Source organism: Camarhynchus parvulus, chromosome 1A (genome assembly GCF_901933205.1).
Source record: "Camarhynchus parvulus chromosome 1A, STF_HiC, whole genome shotgun sequence".
NCBI lineage: Eukaryota > Metazoa > Chordata > Aves > Passeriformes > Thraupidae > Camarhynchus > Camarhynchus parvulus.
The window spans coordinates 15,077,242-15,097,952 of record NC_044586.1 but is presented as its reverse complement, the minus strand read 5'-3'; the positions used below and the strand labels follow the sequence as shown (position 1 = coordinate 15,097,952).

Here is a 20,711-nt window from a genome sequence, read left to right as displayed (position 1 = left end):
TACAAGTTTTATCAATGGAGTTAAAGGTAGGGGTTTTTTCCATTGATTTAGTTAGGATTGCTTATTTTAACTTATGCTTTGAAGTATGAGTGCAAAAATTTACTGCAAGAAGAAAGTTATAAATCACTATATGTTAGGGAACCCCTGAAAAAGACTTGCTCTGGCTGGCTTGAGTTAGATTTACAGCAGTGCAACTTCTGTATGCAGACAACTCTTTAGTATTCCCAGGGTGCTGCTTTTGTGTTCCAGCTCCTGTAACAGCCTGCACTGAATTCAGAGGAAGAACAAACAGGAGCTATCAAACTTTCATTTATTTATAATTATGTCAAGGCCACTATCAAAACATAAACAGTGGACTGCTAATAATAGCTAATAATAGCTAATTTTCAAGAGGCAACCAGTACTCCCACCTGAGAATGGGAGTATTTTCCTTTCTGTTTATAGTGAGGGATGCTCCCAGTAGGAAGATTTTACTAGCTGAGCTGATGGAGAGTCAGGAAAGGTATTGAGCATACTGATGGGCTTCCTTCTCCCACCAGGGGATCTGTCTGGGGGATTTTCAGGTGAAAAATCTTCAGGTGAAGAGGTGCCATGCTGCACTGAATGTCAGACCTGAGCTCAGGTCCTTTCTACCTCTGGAAAGGAAGTCCCCATCAGGCAGACTTGTAATATGGAGAATATAATTGGCAACAGTGGAGTGAGAGCTGGAAGAGCTTTTGGGTTGAACAGAAGTGATCTGCTGGGACTGGAGAGCTGCATTAGTGACTGGAGAGCTGCATTGGTGACTGTGTCTGTGAGGTGTAAAATACCTCTGGAGGAGATATTAAAGGTACTGCTGTAATAAAACCCTGTAAACTGTATTTTGCACAGTTCATATGTCAGGCACAACACGCCAGCCAGACATGTCAAAGATTTATGAACAGGCAGGCAGACACCTCGTGTGCGTGACCTAACTTTAAATCAATTGGGCAAAGCCTACTGAGCACTTATCTGTGCTCTGGCAGCATAGGGAGATTACTCATGGTATGGATTATCAACAGTGTCACACATTGCCATGACCTGATTTTATTTAAGTCTCCTTGATAAAGGTATCTAGAGTGGAATAAAAAGTACAAACACAAGAAAATTCACAAATCTTTTAAGCGTTCTGTTGTTGGCTAATGATGCAATTTCTGTCAGTTTGAGCTGTTGTAAATCAGGATCCATCACTGTTTATAACTGTCTTTTTTCTTACTTCATCCTCCCTTAAATCAGCTTGATGTGTGCCATGGAGGCTTCTGCAGGGCAGTCTTGCATGGGTCAACTCTCAGACAAGGAGCAGAAGTGTTCTTCACCTAGGTTGCCTCCCTTTTCTCTTCTCATACCTTGTGTGAGCAGCCTGTGCCTTCTTTTTTCCTTGGAGTCATCCTGTGCCAGATGTAACTGGTCAGTCTAGTCTGGGATTGGTGGGTCACTACTGAGCCTCCTTGTGAAGGGGTGCCCCTGCAGCTTGTTAAGGTCAGGGGATAATCTGGGAACTAAGAAAAGTGAAGATGCTTGCCTCAGAGAACTAAGGAATTTAAAGCTGATAAAGGTGTTTCAATACTACAGTAAAAAAATTAATAAAAAAAAGTGAGCCAATACTATTGTTCAGTAAAAAAACCTAGGTGAGTACTTGTAAATCTAATTGTTATAAACTTGAGAGGATGAAGTCAGGATGTGTAAATCCTAAATTCCATGTTCCTTAGAAGTACAAGAAGTCATCCAACTTTTGTTGCCTTTCAAAGACCTCTGATATCTCTGACTTCTGACACAATCTCAAGTAGTAGTATTTCTTTTAATCCTCTTTCCACTTGGCATTATTTAGCCTAATTTTAATTACTGTGCTTTGAAGTTCTTTAAGACCTACTAATACCTTAAAGCAACCTAGATCCTCCTCCCAGACTTTGGGCTGAAGGTGAGCCACCCTGAAAGGCCCACTGCTGAAGGAGTCACGGTGGGAGACTCTTGGTGATTCCACACACCTGCATTGCCTTTCCTGTGCTGCTCTGAACACCCTGGGTCGCTCACAGTATCTGTGTGCTCTCACACAAGTACTTAAGACAGGAGAAACATACTGAAGAAAGGGTTTGATGTTTGGTGATAAGATTTGGGACATTGGAAATCTGGGATACTTGGTAATGATGTCTGACATTAGGAAAACTTAAGCCGCAGGCTTAAGCATTCCCAAAGGAGTGGAACCAAATACTCAGCTGAAAAATTGGAAAGAGAAATTGTCTTCTTTAGAGACAGCAGGAGTTCTGCTGTTAGTGTCATAAGGGCTTGTTTTCACCCAAAAGAGCTGAGCCAGATCTTCAGCAGGAGATTTAGGCACTAAGCCACCAGCTAAGATCCAGGCTGCTGAGTTTCATTCTCAGAACAGAGTTTTATTCTCATCTTCACAGAGTCAGCAGTCTTTTAGAGAAAGTTCTGCTGAAGATCCTTTTTATAGCCCTGGTTACAGGAAAATGACCCACGTTATTTTGAAGCTTTACATTTATAAAAAGAGGCTGTAAGGTTAGGTGAAAATTGGATGTTTCAAAGTAACAAAGATTTTCCCAAAAGTCTTTTCAGTGCATGTAGCCCATGTAGAAGGCACCCAAAGCCGTCTGTGTGTGTGTGGGAGTGAGCTGCAGTTTGCTTGAATAGCTTTGCAGATGCTGCAGGTTGGGACCACACAGCTGGGCCTTTCTCATGAACACACATAACCTTTTAAATATTTTAAATTGCCAAGATAAAAGTCTCTTTGAACTGAATTTCAGCTTATCAATTGTGCTGAACCAAAACATGCACTTTTAATATTGTTCTCCACATTTGGAGCAGCTCCGGTTCTGTGATTTCTAAACTGGGCAATTCATACTGAAACCATTAACACTTGTTTTGTGAGGCTGTTAAACTGATACGTGTGCCCACACACAAGAAATGCAGGATAAGTCTGTCATTTCATATTCAACTTCTCAGGTGTGGCTAAAATAATTACAAAATATATCTGCATCTATCAAATCACGTGCTTATCTCAGATATTGCAGTAGACCATAGATAAGCCACAGTATGTTCCTTATGAAACCTCGTGAACATGTACATAATCACTGTGCAGAATTTGTAAGAAAAAAATCTGTGATAATTCTGTTTTACCTAGCTGAATAGATTAGTTACTAGATACCTTGGCCAAAATATGGCAGTAAATCTAGTGAGGTCTTTAACACCAAATTACCTCAGCTAAACTCAATGAATTAAGATAAGGCAGGTAAAATGGCAGCCTGAATGTTCACATTCCGTGCTTCTCCAGAACTGTGGCCATAAACAATTACTGCTGTGGAAAACTTCTCTGGCTTTCTTAGAGAGTTCTCCTTCCTCTCTCTGTAAGAGTGAAAGGGCAGGGTTTAAGCTGTAATCAATTACAGTAATTAAGTTGGATCAACTCTGATCAGAGTTTTGTTCTAAACTCTGTTCTTAAAATCCTGCATGAAACACCCTTCCAGCTTTAGGATTATTTTAGCACTAAATACTCTTTTGGAGGTGGGAATGATTGAATTTAGTTGGGCTGAGCAGCACAGGGTTACACACACATGAGATGAAATGACAATTAGATGAATATTAATTAAACAGGAAGTCCAGTCCAACTTGCAAGGCTGTAGTTCAGTGGTGGAGCACTGCAGCAGCAATACGGGCTTCAGAAATGTCCTTTTTCCTCAGCTATTGGATTGTGGAGACACAAGGTGCTGTCCCTGAGGTGGTGTAGGCATGGGGAAGAGGGAATAGTCTGTGCTGGAGCAGGGTCACTAAGCTAAGGCACCAGAGCAGGAGTGTTTTGGGTGGGACTGCTGAAGCTTTGCAGGACTGTCAGCTGATTTTCACCACACTGTGGTGTAAACCACTTGCTGAGAACTCTTGGATCAATGGCCAGTAGAAGATACTCATATTTCTCTTGTCTTTCTGAATAATTTCTTTCCGTATTCCCTGTCTCTACTTTTTGGTCAAAATTGCCCCAAGCTGCCCCTTTCTTTTCAGAGAAGCTTATGTACATCATTCACTTTAGATTGAGAATTGCTGTTAAATTTTGCTTTTACAGTCCATGGCGGGGGGTTGGCACTAGAGGATTTTTAAGGTCCCTTCCAACCCAAATAATTCTATGATTCTGTGATTAAAAATACTAGCCTTCCATGTTATAGATATTGTTATGGTATGCCTTTATGCAGATGGACAGGACCATGCCCTTCATAGTTAATTTAAGCCTGTTGTAATAATCACTTGATTGGGATCATGGTGGAGATAGCTGAGTACATACTCAAGCTAATATTGAGAGAAAATAATCCTCTCCTGCCTTCTGAATAGTAAAGATTGTCACAAGAATCCCACAAGAATGGAAAACAAAGCATTTAATGAGATTTTAAGAAAGATTACATAATTGTATGGGTAATAGTATACTCAGCATTAGCTAAGATAAAAGAAATGTAAAAGGCAAATCAGTTCTTAAACTTGAACCTATAAACCAGGATTAAACTCCTGGTGCCCTGAAAAAACTGTCTCTGTAGTTTTATGGACTTTTCTTCCACTTCCTTAAACTGTTGGAAAATGGAGTCCTGCACTGGATGTTTTATTAAGGCATTTGAGATTGATTATTTGAAGTTCATATCTTAGCCTTTTGTTATCCACTTGTTGGAAATTGGACTACTGATAGAGATATTTTTTTATTTAGGAAGCAACAACAGAACCACAGCTTGCCAGTGTAATTTTATTTTCTTTTTTTTTTTTTTGACATGGAAACAAACCTTTGCAGAAGGATTTGTTTGTGCCCTGGTCATGCAGAGAAGGTGAACACAGTGTTAAGTGCTCTGTGATTCCTTCTGCCTTCAGAAGAGTGAGGCAAGTAACAAATAAAATGAAATAAAAATGGCCTCATTTAACTGAGACATGAGCTACCTTTTGCTCAGGAGCAGTTTGTAAGCCAGAGAAAATGCCAGGAGATGGCAGCATCTACCAAGGCCTTCACACATCTCACATCTCCTCACAGATTTTATTCCTTGGTACTATGGGACCTCCTCACCTGGAGATTGCTTCAAAATTTTCCTTTGGGGCTGTTTTTTCCCAGTGTCTCGTCATTAAATTTTAGCACAGCACTCTGATTATTTTCTGTCTGTTTGGCTCTGTGATTAAAGGTTCTCATAAGAAAAAGGGTTTGCCAAGGTGACAGGGTGAACTCAGCACTGGAAGCCTTATTTCAGTTTTTCTGTCTTATAGGAGTGTGGGTTTGTTTTAAAGCTCTATAAGGAGGGAAGGATATTTTACAGCTATGCATGAAGAGATGGAAGAGATCCAGAGGCGGAGGATGGATTACTGATTTACAGAGCCAGCCTGACCTGTTCTGCAGACTTGGATATGGCTTTTTAAAGTGACAGACCTAGATGTCTATTTAGCAAAGCCCAGAACCAGATTTCTTCAAGGTTTTTAGGAATATTGAGGATATGGCTAAATTTCTTGACCTGACTTGTATTGACTTTGGCGGAATCTGTCAGTGTGCAAATATCTTCATAAATCTGGATCTCAGAGGAAGGTCTTCTCCCCCAACCAGCTCATTTGCAATTGTGATCTGTGAGAGTGTTCAGCTTTTTCAGTCCTGCCTGAAGCTGACTGCATTGGGGCCATGTTTGTACACATACAAGCTTAAGGAGTGAGGAAGTAACAAAGATATTAATGCAGCATTTATTGTCATTTAGTCATTACAAGGCCTAATTATGTTATTAAAAATATATCTTGCATTTTCATGTCTTCCAAAACAGCAAATGTAGACATGTGGTCTGTCCTTAAGTGCATTATTATTGTTTGTTTTTTCAAGATCACTTGAGAAGCTTTTATTCAATTGTATTTGTGCCTCTTTGTGATGCTTGGTGGATGTTTCCAAGACTTCCCGCCTTTGTTTTTTATTGTTTTTGGGGTTTTGTGTGCCTGTGTTTTTTGGTTTTTGTGTTTTTTTTTAACAGTAGAAACATCAGTCATGCCTAATTCGATCATCCCTAGTTACTCCTGTGAGGACCACTGAAAGACATAATTAATTAATTAATATTTAGAACATCACTCTTGAAGAGATGAGGATGCTTTCTTTTATATAACACAGGTTGACATGGAGCTGCTGAAGCACAGACAAAGATTATGGCTCAGCATCCAAGCTGCACTTAAGGGTCTCTTAGACATTTTTCTTTCTTTTGACTTCCTCTGCAGAATGGGATATGGCTGAGCGGGGCTGAGCACTGGTTTCAGGTTCTCTGCCCTTGATCCCTGTAGAAGAAATGAAATTTCCCAGTTACCACTCATAACATGGAGCTACTCCAGCTTATGCTGCTTCTGTGAGACCTTTAAATCTGTGCTGATTTAGGCATGGCAAAATGCTGGCCTGCCATTTTTTACACAGCAACTGGAAATGCCATCAAGATGATCTTTCTTCTGGTAATGAGGGTGAAAAATCAGGACTGGAAGGTGTTGGGGCTGCTTCTCATTCCTGTTTTTGACTGCAGGAGGGCCTGAAGCAAACAAAAAGGTTCAGCTTTCCCAGTGCTCCCTGGAAACTTGCCTGATCTGCTAAGACATGGCTCATGAGGAAAAGACAACCCTGAAAGAAAAGGCCTTTTAAGATTTTTAAACTTTCCTCGCATGATGATTATCAGGAGCTCTGTACTGATGCTGAGGAGGGGTTGAATGGAGTTTATCGAGGTAGAGCTGTAGCCAGGCTTTGTCTGGCAACTTAATAAGATGGCAAAAGTCCTTTGAATGCCACTGAAAGTCTTTGAAATTGTGCAAAAGTCCTTTGGATTTATCGAAAGCTAATCAGTATGACATTAACAAAGAACAAAGCAAGCCTAATGAAGATGAAAGATTTGAAAAGTGGATTATTTTTCTTTTGTCCTAGCTTTTCTTCCCTGAAACACTTGCCCTTGTTGGCTGGGTAACAGGCTGTGTGTTAACAGGCTGGTTATCAAATGAAATGGGGACTGTTTGAGTGTGTTGAATTAGATCCTTTTATGCTTTGTCTGTCAGGGTTTCCTTCATAAATGCAGGTTTTAACCAAGTCATTAAAATGCTCATTTAGCTGAAATTTGGCAATCTAATTCTTCCCCTGACAAGATGCTTTAAATATCCTTTACCTAGTCAACAAAATTTGATTAAAATCAGCATGAGTGTTTCTTTCCCCAAACTCCTCTCTCTCCTTCTTAATTGAGTGTCCAAAAATAGCCTGTTTGGGTACTTTCCATGCATTCCTCCAAGAAAGCAACGTTTAGTAGAAATGTGGAGTTTCAAACTTCTTGGATTGTAAAGGATATCTAACTATGTGAAGATGCAAAAGTAAAATTAAAGGCAGGAATAACCTGTGAGATTATCTGAACAATGATAGAACCCCAGGAAATGATGCACTGTAGACTTGTGGGGTTTGAAAACATTAAGGTACAACTTTGAGTAGCTTTAATCAGTGGAGATGACGGAGCCTGGAACTTCTGTTGCTCAATCTAGCGGAATCCCTCTCAGGATTAGCAGGTCACTGGCATTCTCTGAGCACCAACTACCAGAAGTAGCACACAAACACACAGAGATCAAAGTTGCCTTCCTGCAATGCAGACTTTACAGATTTTGTAAAGTCACTAAGTGAAAATTCAGCAATGAGATTTCTTGCCTGTCCACGTGGTTTTAACTAGAAATAAAGACTTTGTCTATACCTCAGTTTTCCATGTTTAAAAGCTGACTTGCATTATGAGTTTGTCATAGATACTTTCTCCTGGGGACCTTCTGCTGCTCCCACAGGGTGAGGATGCTGATATATGTATGCATTCAGACATCTAATCTTTTCACATAGCACTGTGTACCAAGGCTGAGCCTGAAATCTGTCCAAGAGACACCAATTTTTATACTCAGGAGGACCACCTGCAGCACTGGCTCCTGAGCCTGAGCACCTTCAGGCTCTCTCAGATATTCTGTGTGGATCACAATTTGGGAATTTGGCTTCTTGCAGAGGGGTGCAACTAAATTCTATTTAAATGTAGATTTAAAAGAGGGTATTGCCTTCTCTGTGGCTGCAAATTTGTCTCTAAACTCCAGAATGAGAAATGTAAATGAGAAACTCTTTTTGTGGTACCTATTTTTTTCCCATTCATGGAAGGGTAAAAAATAACTGTGCCTGAGTTTGTTGAAAAACAAGCAGCAGAGGATTAGGATTTCTGGATTATCCTTTACTGGAAAAGATGATGAAGATATACTAAAGAAAAATAAAAAACCCAAACCCAAAGCAACATATAATGAAACTATTACAATAATAATTTATACAATTACACTTGCTTAAGCTCTGCAGTTTGCAATTCTTCTTGTTCTTGGTGAATGTTGGTTGCATGCACTTTCCAGTGGCATTTTGCAGGAATATTCACTGGTGTATTTCAGGTACAATTCAGTAAGTTGAAATTTCAAGACATCCAATGACACAAAAAAGCTTGGAAACGTTGAGCTTTATTGAGGCCTATTTTAGCATAGCTGTCTTACTTTCTAAACACCTGCAGAAAATTTTACTTGATTTCATTAGCAGCAAGATAAAAATATTAATGTTGTTCTTTTCAAGGCTTCTTTTGTTTTGGCAATTTGTTGAAGAATGTGGAAGTGATCTTACATAAATCAGAAAAAGTAATGGGTTTTGGAGTGCTGAGACTGTCATTGTGTCCTTAGGTCATTCTGGGCTGGGATATTGAAAGGGACTCAGAACAGGTGTAATATGACACACAACACTAGATTCTATCTATCTCCTTCTATCTGGAGAATGTAGCATGGGATAATAGCTGCTGGTCTGTTTTTTAGAAACCCTCAGCACCAACAATCTCAGTTGAAATGAAAATGAAAGTGGCAGCTGCTGACCAGAGCTGAAAATGGGGCCACGGGTGTCAGCCTGAAAACTGAGTTCCATTATGTTTATGGTTTAATGTCAGCATCTCAAAACTTTCTCTAAAAAAATTCTTGGTTTTATTATTTCTGTAACAGCAGGGCAAGAAAAAGCATCATCAAGGATGTACTTGATTTCTCACCTGAGCCTTCTGTCTCCATCACCCTCAGTCCACAAATGACCTGTTGTGGAAATTTGAGGGCAGTCAGTTCAGTCATTTTTTGAGAAGGCAGGAAGTGTCAAGGGAGGGAGATTCTCCTAATTCCTCCTGTTACTGTTATAAATATCTATGTATATTTTAATCACCATTATGTTGAAAGCAAACAGCTGAAGGATATCAGAATTCAGTTCATACTGGGTAGGCAACTCTATTCACTTGAGTCCTTCAATGAAAACCTGTAGGATCAAGTCCTCAGTGCCAAGTTCTCTGTGCTGGCTCTAGTGACAAACCTGACATGACCCAGACTTTTTCTTGCTTGCTTGCAACCACCAATATCTGAAGGTAGCTTAGAAATTCAGCTTTCCTGTACCTTCTCTGCGCCTTTGCTGGAAGGCCACGGTTTGTGGCTGGGACTGAGGGGCACTGCCTGCTAATTTTGTCTCTTCTTGATGGGGGACCAAAGGCAGAGAGCTCAGCTTGGCTGCTAAAATTGGGACACCGGGATTATTTTAAGGTGTCAGGTGAACAAATGTCATGCTGAAAGAAATGTGGAAACTTAAGAAGGAACCAAAACTTTGTGAAGATAGTTACATATGTGTATAAGTTCTAGTTTTTTGGTGTTCATCTGTCATTCCTGTTGCTGTATATTAGTAGCAAGAGGCACTTGGAGTTGGGAGACTGTGACAATGTCAGGGAGGAGCAAAATGGACTGTTTGAGACAGGCTTCAGCACAGGGAAGAAAGCAGGGTCTCTAAATCAAGTTTGTAAGGGTAACACAGTGGCTAATGCAAAAAACGAAATGGAGACAGAATAAACCCTTGGTCATTTCTGTGTTAGCGCATCAAGTTGTGACACGTAGGGAAGGTATTTTCAGCCATTTGACAAAGATTTGAAAGTTTTCCTCCTTTTTTCAGGCTTCTGTTGTGGAGAGGATTGGTAATTTTGAGGGGTTAAAGAGATACAAATTATTATTTTTTAATAAAAGTGTTATCAATGTAACAGAATCTCTTCACAACAGTTGTGTGTGTAATGTTAGATGTATGATAATGTGATATTGGAAAGTTCCACTGGAACTCATGCATTATGCCCTGTGCAATTCTCTTCTGACTCTTCCCCACTGGAAATTCAAGCCAAAAAAATGACAGTACTCATCTGTAAGATGATGTATACACACTGTAATTGCCTAAGAACAAAATTGTCTTTTATAACTTATAATCTTACTTCAGCATTTTCAGCATATCCTCTGTCAGGGAATATTGGTAAATATTGACACAAAATTGTTTCTTCGTGTAAATCAAATCTTGAAAGGTTTCATGTGCAGCTAGTGAGTGGGTGTGTGTGTTTTTGTTTATTTGTGAATATGTCTGCCTACATAATCCCTCATCCTATAGGCTACATATTTCTCTTGTCAAAAGTATGATATTTAATAGCTTTTAAATAGTTATACTTTAAATTTATTATTGTATAGCATTTTTCATCCAAGCTTCTCATAGTACTTTAGTATTAATTAATGCTTGATAATCCTGATAGGACATAGAAAATATTATCTCCATTAATAACGACTAAACAGAACTACAGTGTAATGAAATAATTTTCTCTAGTGGTGTTGTCACTCCTGTTTCAAAGATGAGTTAGTTCTGAGTTCACTGTCTTCTCCTGTAAAATCTCAGTAGACATAGAGACTTATTTTTTATCTCAGTCTGTCTGCCCAGGGTCAGTCCTGGAACTGATTGCGTGTGCATGTGTGTGGGTGACTGTAACTGGCTGCATTTAGAATAGTAACTGTGCTTTCTTCATCATCCTTTTTGGGTTTGGTTATTTGAGATTCCTCTTGAGTTAACAAGCTTGATTGCAAGATGCTCTTTCTAGAGGTGAGGACATAGCCAGCTAAGTCAGCCAGAAATTGAAGCAGTAAGTCTTTTACTCTCACACTGCTTCTAAAACTCCACTCTCCTTTTGCAGGGTGGAAACATAACAGAGAACTGAACCAAACCCTCTCCCCAGTTATGAAATGTCTGAAAGCTATCGAGATAGTATTTGACTTCTTTTCTTTTCCAGCTTAACCCACACTACCCAGAAGGTAATAATGAAGGAAAAGCTTTGGTAAGTGGAATTTATATGTTGCATATAATCTGGGCAATGCTGTATGCTTAACCCAGCACATCCTGACATATGGATGCTCTTCATAGCTTTCCTTTTCCTTATGTGTTCCAGCTGCTGGGATTGTTTTCCATATCCTGTGTAAGGTAGGATGCATCTCAGAACTGGCAATTCAGAAAGTTTTCCCTCACTCTGAGGCAAATGATAAGAAACTGATTCAAATTCTGCATCCAAGTGGCATTATTTGAAGCTGTTGTGCTTGTTGTCTGACTGCAGATATGAAATCTATTGGTTCTTAGCTCAGACGTGTTACTTCCTGGCAACAGCCTTTGCCTGGTACAGCTTGAACAGTATTTTATCTAATTCTGACTAATGAGGCCAGACATGGAGATCATAGTGTGTGAAGGAAGTGGAGTTGGGGAAAGTCTCCTTGGGGGAGTCTTATTGTTACTAAGTCAACAAATATTCCCAAAAAGAATAATTCCTCCATCAAATTCATGAGATTGCCTTGGAAAAGCTGAGATCTTCTTCAAAAAAATTCAATTTAATTTCTTTCTGCTTGCCTTCCGGCTTTTGTTCTTTAAGAGGACACATTTTCAAGTTTTTCTCTGCACAGAGAAGAAATTTTTGATTTTTCATGACAAGAAACCCAAGATTCTTACATAATTACATGCCTTGAGGACTTCAATTTTAATAAAAATTAAGCCTTTCATAGGAGTTGGCTACATTGGTTTTCCATCTTCCCTGATATTTGGCATTAGTGGTGATATTGCAATAACAGCTAAGCTGTCTAGAGAAATGAGAATTCTCTCCTATGAAAGTACAGAAGTTCCACCAGTTGTTTCTCTTTTGTGCTGGAATGAAACTTGAGGCCTTTGAAGCTTAGGAATGGAAATCAAGATCAGTTCTAGAATTCCCCAGTGAGTAGGTGTTAGGCCCTTGTCACTAAGGAGCCAATCCTATTGTACCACACCATACTTATTTATGGTGTAAGTTTTCCCTCTGTAGCCATTCCAGTTCAAATAAATAGTTAAATATTCCCTGGACTGGATAATGACAAAGGCACAAATGTAATCTAAGCATGAATGTTAAAGGTGGCTTCACTACCAGTTTGACTTATTCCTCTTGGGTATTGGTTTCAGCTAAAGTCCCAGACCAGATAAATCACATTAGAGAAATACTTCCAATAAAAAAGTAATCAAAACTGATTGATGATTAAAGCTGATATTACTGTGGAAATTTTAATTTATGCAGTCAGCACTTTCCTATGAAAGATGTTTTATGGAAGAATTTCTAGCAGTTTTTGGTGACACCTCCATGTAAATCCAAGCCTACAGGCTCTATTAGTATGGTAAAAATCCTTTTGCATCATTCACCCCTTTATAATCTTGTTGGAAATGCCATGAGTCAGCAATGGCTATTTAAGCCTTCATTCTGCCCTGGAGCAACCCAGTATAGAAACTTCACATCCCTGTGCAGAAATTTCTTTTATGTTGCAATGATGCAGTGCATTGAATTGTCCCTCAAAAGTAAAAGAATCTTGTAATATTTGCAGATCTTGGAGGGTCAGCTATGTCAGTCTTGTGTCCAATAGCACATAAGCTGGAGCACACAGGCTTTCCTTGCTCTGGTTATCATCTAGTGTTTCCTCTGCCTAGTCTCTGCCTAACTGGCTCACAGCAAAGGCATCTTCTTTTCCATCCTTTGAAGCAATTAATTTTGAAATATTGCCCATGAAGTAAATCTGGAGTGGGGAGGTTGAAGTGGACCTACCCCAGCAAAATTTGAAGTCTGAGTAGCCGGGAAATGAGAGATGAATAAACGAATCCTTGTGGCTGAAGGGCTGAACCTGTAGCCTGTGCCCTTGAGGCCAAGAAGGCAAATGGTGTCCAAGGGTTCACTGAGAAGAGCATTGCCAGCAGCTCAGGGAGCGATCCTGCCCCTCTGCCCAGCCCTGGGAGGCACATCTGCAGTGCTGTGTCCAGTCCTGGGCTCCTCAGGACAGCAGGGACAGGGAGCTCCTGGATTGGGAGTGGAGGCTGCAGAGATGATTTAGGGCCTGGAGCATCTCTGGCAAGGAAAGGCTGAGGGAGCTGGGGCTGTCCAGCCTGGAGAGGAGCCCCAGCTGAGAGGGGCCTCAGCCCTGGGTGTCCCTGTGTGCAGGGAGGGTCAGAGCAGGGCCCAGGCTCTGGGCAGGCCCAGCAATGGCACCAGAGGAACGGGCAGGGACTGAGCCCAGGAGGTTCCACCTGGGCAGGAGGCAGAACTTCTGTCCCGGGCAGTGACTGAGCTCTGAACAGATTGTTCAGAGGGTGTGCGGAGTCTCCTCACTGGGGATATTCCAGACCGCTCTGGACACAATCCTGTGCCCTGTGCTCTGGGGTGGCCCTGCTGGAGCAGGGAGGTGGCACTGACCCACTGTGGCCCCTTCAGCCTGACCCATCCTGGGACTCTCTGTTCTCTGCTGGGCTGTTGGATGAAAGGGGAGCAGCTCCTTCTCTGTTTTCTGTGTTTTAAAGGCAGCACAGCCATCTGTGCATTCTGTGCCAGTCCTGAACCCCTCAGCATGTGCTGGGGCTGCCTGTGCCTGTTCATGGCCTGGTTTACAAGGCCTGATCCCAGTTGCTCAGGCAACTGAATTTTGGGAAGCAGCAATGGAGAATGGTTTTCCATGATGCAGCAGTGGGCACAGACACCAAGGTTCTCCCTAAGCACATCTTTTCTGCCTTGCCTTAAGTGACTCCAGAGTCACTTAAGGGTTGAAAGGGTTTTGGCTCTAGAGAGCATAAATCTTACTGGAAGTCACCGGGACTTCTGTTCCCAAGCATTAAAGGTATGTTTGGACTGAGGTTCATTGCTTGTTTATGAGCTGCTTCTTGACAATCCAGCCAAATTGTCTTGTGAAGCACTGCTTTTAATTCTGGTAAAATTTGGCCTTGCAATGAGTTACTAATATTCCCACATCTAAGTTCCAGAATACTTTTTTTTTAAGTGGGAAGACCTTTTTGAGATTTAAGGGTCTTATCAAAAGAGGGCTTCTTCATCTCTTAAAGTCTAGGAGATTGTAGTGTATCATGTATCAAAATGCAGTGCTCTGTGTTACAGCTCCCACTAAACCCAAAATTGGTGGTTTTTATGCTGCAAATTACTATGCTTGTTCTAAGGAGAGAAACGTACAGCACCAAGAAGAATGCTACAAACATCAGGGAAATGTCAGGAGCAACTGGGAACCTGGCATTTATTAGTGCCTTTGTGTTAAAGGCTGACTTTGGATGGGTACCTTATCTCCATTTGTCTGCATTTTCATGAGAGGGCTAATTCTAACCAGTTCCCATCTGTCTCTTATTGTTGAGATTTTTGTTAGGGTGGAGACTTGTATGTACTTACTTATCTTGTAAAGAAGCTGGGCAGTTCTACTGTGGGCTGCCAGACACAATTTGATGTATCTCCTTTGACTTCTGTTTATATATCTTTATGAATTCCCAACATTCTGCAATTCTAACTTTTCCTTCTTGCTGCCAACCCAGGAGATTTTTTTTTCCTGATAAAAACTGTAAATTATTTTGTTTTTATTAAAAAGTATTTTATTTTACCTTCCAGGAATGACCTATATTGAATTATATATTTTATATAGGTGACACTGTTTAAAAAGTAGAATAGACAATCTGAAAAACACTGAAAAGAAAAGAGAAAAGAAAAATAGTCAGCTTAAAAATGGCAGCTTATATAAAGCCAGAAGTCAGACCACTGGGGAGGCTGGGGGAGAAGGGGAGACACGGATGCTGGCACATTATTAATATTCTGCTGTTGCACACGGGTCTGAATCAGCTCTGGAAATGCATACATTGTTTCTTACAGAATGTCTCTGGCTCCTAACAACAGGATTGCAACGTGATGTCTCTGCTAAAAACGAGATGACTCACAAATGAGTCAACAGTGAAGGTGTTACAGGAGGCTAACTGCTGTGCTGTCTGCCAGGGCTCCTAGTAGGCAGGAGCAAGGCTGGCCATTCATTTACTCCATTTTCTTCTCATAAAGAATTTTAAAAATAATCTAACCTATGAAGTTCTGCTCACGTTACTGCTCTGTGAAAATGCTGGTTTTGTAAGAGCCTCCTAAACTGGGTTAACGTATTGAGATACCACATTGCTCTGGATTTAACAGGCATTTTCAGAACTCTAGCTGCTATTAAATTTAATTTCTGCTGAAATCTGTAGTGCAGCTTAATGTATTCATTCAGGAGCAGGGCATTATTCTTGTCTGTCTCTATGCCACAAGAGGTGTCTTCACCGATTGGAATTGTAGATTGGATTTCTAAAAGAAAAGGTATTTTAGGTCTGTCGTGTTTTTGGATTGCTTTTTGCAGTTGAAATGAAGGCCCTTTGGTAAGCAAAACTCCATGTAGATCTCTTGAATTTTAGGTATGATGCCCAGTTGACTTAAATAAGGAAGTTTTGGGATAGTAGCAATTAGTAGCAAATTCTGTTAAGAGTTGTGAAAAGGGTTATCTGCTGAGCTGTAAGTCTCAAGGAGGACAAATCTCATTGGACCTGATTATTTTGTCACTGATTCCAGCATGGGATTTATCTCTCCTTACATTTGCCTTCCACATGGCAAGCAGTATGTTTGTGCTTTTTTTCTCTTTAAGCTTCTTTTTAAGTCATGGTGCAGTGTAAATCAGTGGTGGTAGCCCAGGAGTTAAAGACTTTGCTGTGGATCTGGGTCAGTATTTCCCCTTCTCACCAAAATGGTGTTTTTTCTCACTACCCAGGACTCTTTTTTTGAATGTTCAGCCTTTGCTTTCCTAAGTGGGTCCCACCCTGGCTGTGTCATGGGGGTTTATTCAGTTCCCCTTCCTGGATGTGATTGTTGAGCTTTGCTGCTGCAGAATAAGGATGGGGGCTCACAGTTCTCTGTGCCAGTGCACACTGAGGTTTTCTCAGGCTGAAGGAGCTGACTCTGCTCTTTGTACCTCTGATACTTAACGCTGGGTTGTTTGGAAGGGGTGGGTCCAACTCCTGCCGGGGAGAAGCAGAACTCAATGTGTGATCTCCTTGATCCTTGTGAGTGATTTAACTAGTGCACAAGAATGAAATGATTGCACCTTCCTTGCCTTGGGTATGTGTCTGATGTGACTTGTGACAGCCTGTTGCTAGTTTGTGTGATGGTGTTCACAGGGGTCTTAGGTTGAGAGAAGAGATGAGGATCTGACTCCATGTTTCAGAAGGCTTGATTTATTATTTTATTATATATATTACATTAAAACTATACTAAAAGAATAGAAGAAAAGATTTCTTCAGAAGGCTGGCTAAGAATAGAATAGGAAAGAATGATAACAAAGGTTTGTGGCTCGGACTGTCTGTCCGAGCCAACTGGGCTGTGATTGGCCATTAATTAGAAACAACCAACATGGGCCAATCAAAGATCCACCTGTTGCATTCCACAGCAGCAGATAACTATTGTTTACATTTTGTTCTTGAGGCCTCTCAGCTGCTCAGGAGGAAAAATCGTAAGGAAAGGATTTTTCATAAAAGATGTCTGCGACATGTGTGTTGTTGTTTGGGACAATCAAAACTATATACATTTTCCTTCCAGGAATGTACTATTTGGTAAGATTGTTTTACCCACAGTTCTCTATACTCCTGGCATGTAATTCACCTGGTTTTGTTTGTTTTTTATTAAGTCCTGGAAGTGCTTTCCTTGGCTGTCACTGACCACATTGCCAACGTCTCTGAAACTGTTCCATTGGCTTTCTCTTCACACTGCTTTAAGTTGAATTTTCTTCTCTCTGCATTTGAGTTCCTTTGCAGTTCTTTTCTTCTTTTCTCTTAATTGAATCCAGTTTTGCTGGCTGCATCTGCTCATATGCCAGTTTCTACATGAGCAAATGTCATCTTGTTTTCATCTGCTTAGGAATGCAATGCTTCTCCTAAGCTATTGTCTAATTAATTTGAACTAGCCTAGTACTTTCACTTCTTTCCACATCCTCACATGGACTCACCTGCTGATTCAATAATGGCTGGGTTAAGTGCAGATTCTGACAGCTGCTTACTAAATTTAATTTATCATGAGAGGCTTTCTGTATTCAAGTGTCTGTGCATTCTCTCTCTCCCACACAGGCAAGTGCACGTGCACTGGGACATAAAATGAGGCACAAATACACATCCATGTTTGGTCCTATGTAATGACAGCATTGCTGTCTCTCGTGTGCCCCTTGTATAAAACTTCTTTCCAGAGCTGTCAGGTTGGGGGTCACTTCTTGTTAGATTTTTTTTTCCACAAGTAGTGCTTAACTCCTATAACCCAGGTTAAGTTGTGAGATTCAGATTCTAAAATAATGCTGTAAGGAGAGTTCTGAGGTTTGTGGGGGAGTTCAGCCTGGAACTGCTGTACAGCTCTTGTGCAGGTCTGATTTTGCTCAGCTAATCTCAGCATTGCAGTTAGCTGTGTTGCAGGCACTGTCTTGCCCTCTGTTGAGGTGGAATTTCTTTTTAGGCTAAAAACCAGATCTTGTACCTATGTCTGCCAACTGCTAAGCCTGGTTGGTGGCATTTAGGGCTGGTGAACTCATTGCTTAACTGGATCTATACAACTTCTGGGATCATCAGGGAATGAGCAGGGTTAGCCCCAAACTGCTGGGGGAACTTGTCCACAGAGCTTAATGGTTGTGAACTCCTAAAGCATAGGAGACCTGCCTTTGACTCTGCCTCCTGCCAGCTCACCCACTTTACACTGGTCATGGTGTTCTGTGGTGAGGAATATCCCTTTGCCCAGTCTGGGTCAGGTGTCCTGTCCATGTTCCCTCCCAGTATGGTTTCATATTTTGGTCTGTATTTTACTCAGAGCCCCAGGATAAAAAGAAAACCATACAATTATGAAGTGTCCTGCCTTTTTGTATACCAGTCATTTCAGTTTGGAAATTATAGTGAAATGGGTAGTTTCTGGGAAACCCTAATTAGATTTCAATGTAAGTTGTGGAAAATATAAAAAAGTTTGGATGCTGTTCTAAACTATCCCACACTACTCACTCCTTTACAGACCTCTTGAATTTTAAACTGGATTTCTAGTTTTCTGTTTTGTTGTGAAGTGTAGGAAGTAGTTTTTCATTTAATATTAGACTCTGACTCACATCTGTTAAGCTCTCAGAAGGATTTTTTTATTGTTTCTATGCCTTTTCAGTTTGTGTCTCATCACAAGTACATAGAACAAAATATGTATGAAAATCACAAAAGCAATTTGCTATTTTCTCAATGCTTGCATATAGGTTAATTTTTTTGTGCATTTTTCAGTAGTATTTTTGGGCATAAGATACAAGAGGATGTGGGAACTGTCAGACGAGTTTACTCTTGTGCAAGTCACGGGAGATGGTTGCTCTTTGTCTTAGCAAGCCTTCCTCTCAAACACTTGTGGCAGTACCCTAATGACTAGAGGAGCCTAGGAAAAATGTCTTTCTGTATTTTTTTTCTGCTCTCTCCATCCTTGATAGAAGTCATGGGATCGAAAGCTGGCATTTTGTAAGCTTGATAATGAAATAATTGATGTTTTGGAAGGATTCAAAAAGTGCCTTGAAATATGTTGATAACTAACCCTTTTTTCCATAATTTCACCCATCCTTGATTTTGTTGTTTAATTTCAGTTGGCAATATGGATAATCAAAGCTTTGCCCTTGATTGTCCCTTACAGTTTGGTTTTAATCAAGCCACTAATGCAAACCAAGTAGAGCCTGGCCTTTTACGTTGTACAGCTCTTCCTTAGTGGTGTATTGTAAATCATTATAATGGCATTTCATGCTTCCAGGGTTGGATTTTTTCTCTTTTGGCTTTCCTCATTCCTCTTCTCCTCTCCCTCTGTGATGCATTTTGTGTACATGAATGGCCCTGGGCTGCCAGTCTCTTAATTGGTTATCAGTCTTTTGTAAGATACGTAACTCTGCACCCCAGAGGAGCAGCTTTTACTCACACCAGTAATTCTCTTGGTTGCTGTGCGGATATGGGCACAGACTCTGAATGACTCCATCAAGCCAAGAAATGTTCTCAGGGAAGGTGGCATTTGGAGTCTGTAGGCAAAGCTGTGGAGGTGACTAAAGATATGAGGATGGTGCTGTGGGGTTGCAAAATTCCCTTGGGCTCTCAGCAGGTCGTGGGAGGCAGATCCCACTGTAGCTCAAGGCCTTGGTTGAGTAACTCTGTCCCTCGAAGGGAACAACCCTTGCCCTTGCAGAGGGTAAAATCAGACCTGTGTTGGACCCAGCCTCGGTGTGTTATCAGCCTGTGCTGAGATTTGTAATACAATCCGGCTGGGGCTTTGCCTGCCCTCTTTGCAGTCTGGTCCGGATGGAGCAGATGTTCTGCCTCCTGCTCTTTGGAGAGTGTCCGCAGGATAAGAGTAAAGGGCCTCAAGCTGCTCCAGGGGAGGTTCGGGTTGGGCATCAGGAATAATTTCTTCTTGGAAAGGTCTGACAAGCATTGGAAGGGGTTGCCCAGGGAGGTGATGGAGTCCCCATCCCTAGAGGTATTCAGGAAACAACTGGACATCCCTCGAGTTTAGTTGACAAGGTGGTGAGTTTAGTGACAAGGTGGTCAAAGGGTGGACTTGATGATCTTAGAGATCTTTTCCAACCTAAATGATTCTGTGATTCTCTGTAAGCTGATTCTGCAATCTGAGAGGAAAAAGCCATCAAACTTACATAAAACAACAATAGATTGAAACATGCTTACTTTTTAAATCCCCTCCTTGTCTAAAATAAAAATCTACTTGTCAAAATAAAAATCTAATTTTCATTCATTCTCTTCTTTCAAACGTGGCCCTTTCCAAATCAGCACTGCGTAGTTGCATCAGGTGGGAATGAGGGGTCTGCAACTACACTGCAGGTTTTTGAGGTTGTAGGTGTCAAATAAAGCATATCCAGTGCTGCAATGCCTCTATAGCTTGTGGCCTGCTGTTGTTCTAATGACTGCCTGAGACCCCATGAAGCAAAGTGCATCCTTTGTGTTACTCCTAAGCCAGTCGTGGTAGATTCTTGCTCAAAAGTAAAAAAAAAAAATTCAGATGTATTACTTGTCTGCAAGGTAATTGAAGAATTTCTAATGGGCCCTGATGTAAGCAAATAACCCTTGTGCCTAATCAGCAGAGAGAAGGCGACCTTCCTGCTTCAAAGAAGAAACGCCAGGCAGGGGAGAAGATTATGTATACTTTGGTCTCTGTGCCACATGGAAATGACATCGCATCTCTCTTTGAACTGGATGCCACCACACTTCAGAGAGCTGATTGCCTGGTTCCAAGGTAAAATAAAAAAAAAAGGAAATTAAAAAAGGGCAGAAAATAGTTCTGTATTGACAGGGTTTCTTCCTGGCATTATGCTGGTGAGTAAAGCAGAAAAAAAGCAAACATGAGCAAGTATTATCCTTCTGTTAAAATTTGAGGAGTGTTCATGGATAAATAAGGTATGTATAAAACATGATACTGCTGCTGTGACTGGGTAAAATAATTACAAGGATAAAACAAGTGACACTTAGAGAGAGT

General features: G+C 40.8%; 1 protein-coding gene across 5 annotated transcripts in view; it reads left to right on the top strand.

Moving 5' to 3' along the window:
- The window catches only part of ITPR2 (inositol 1,4,5-trisphosphate receptor type 2), a 241,879-nt gene that overhangs the window by 45,558 nt on the left and 175,610 nt on the right, over window positions 1–20,711 (top strand). For 3 of the 5 annotated variants that reach the window (XM_030959744.1, XM_030959743.1, XM_030959742.1), the window contains exons 10-11: window positions 11,148–11,192; window positions 20,317–20,471. In XM_030959744.1, the coding sequence (XP_030815604.1) occupies window positions 11,148–11,192; window positions 20,317–20,471 (200 nt within the window). The remainder of the gene's footprint in view (window positions 1–11,147; window positions 11,193–20,316; window positions 20,472–20,711) is intronic. The other 2 variants (XM_030959741.1, XM_030959740.1) reach the window with 2 other exon arrangements.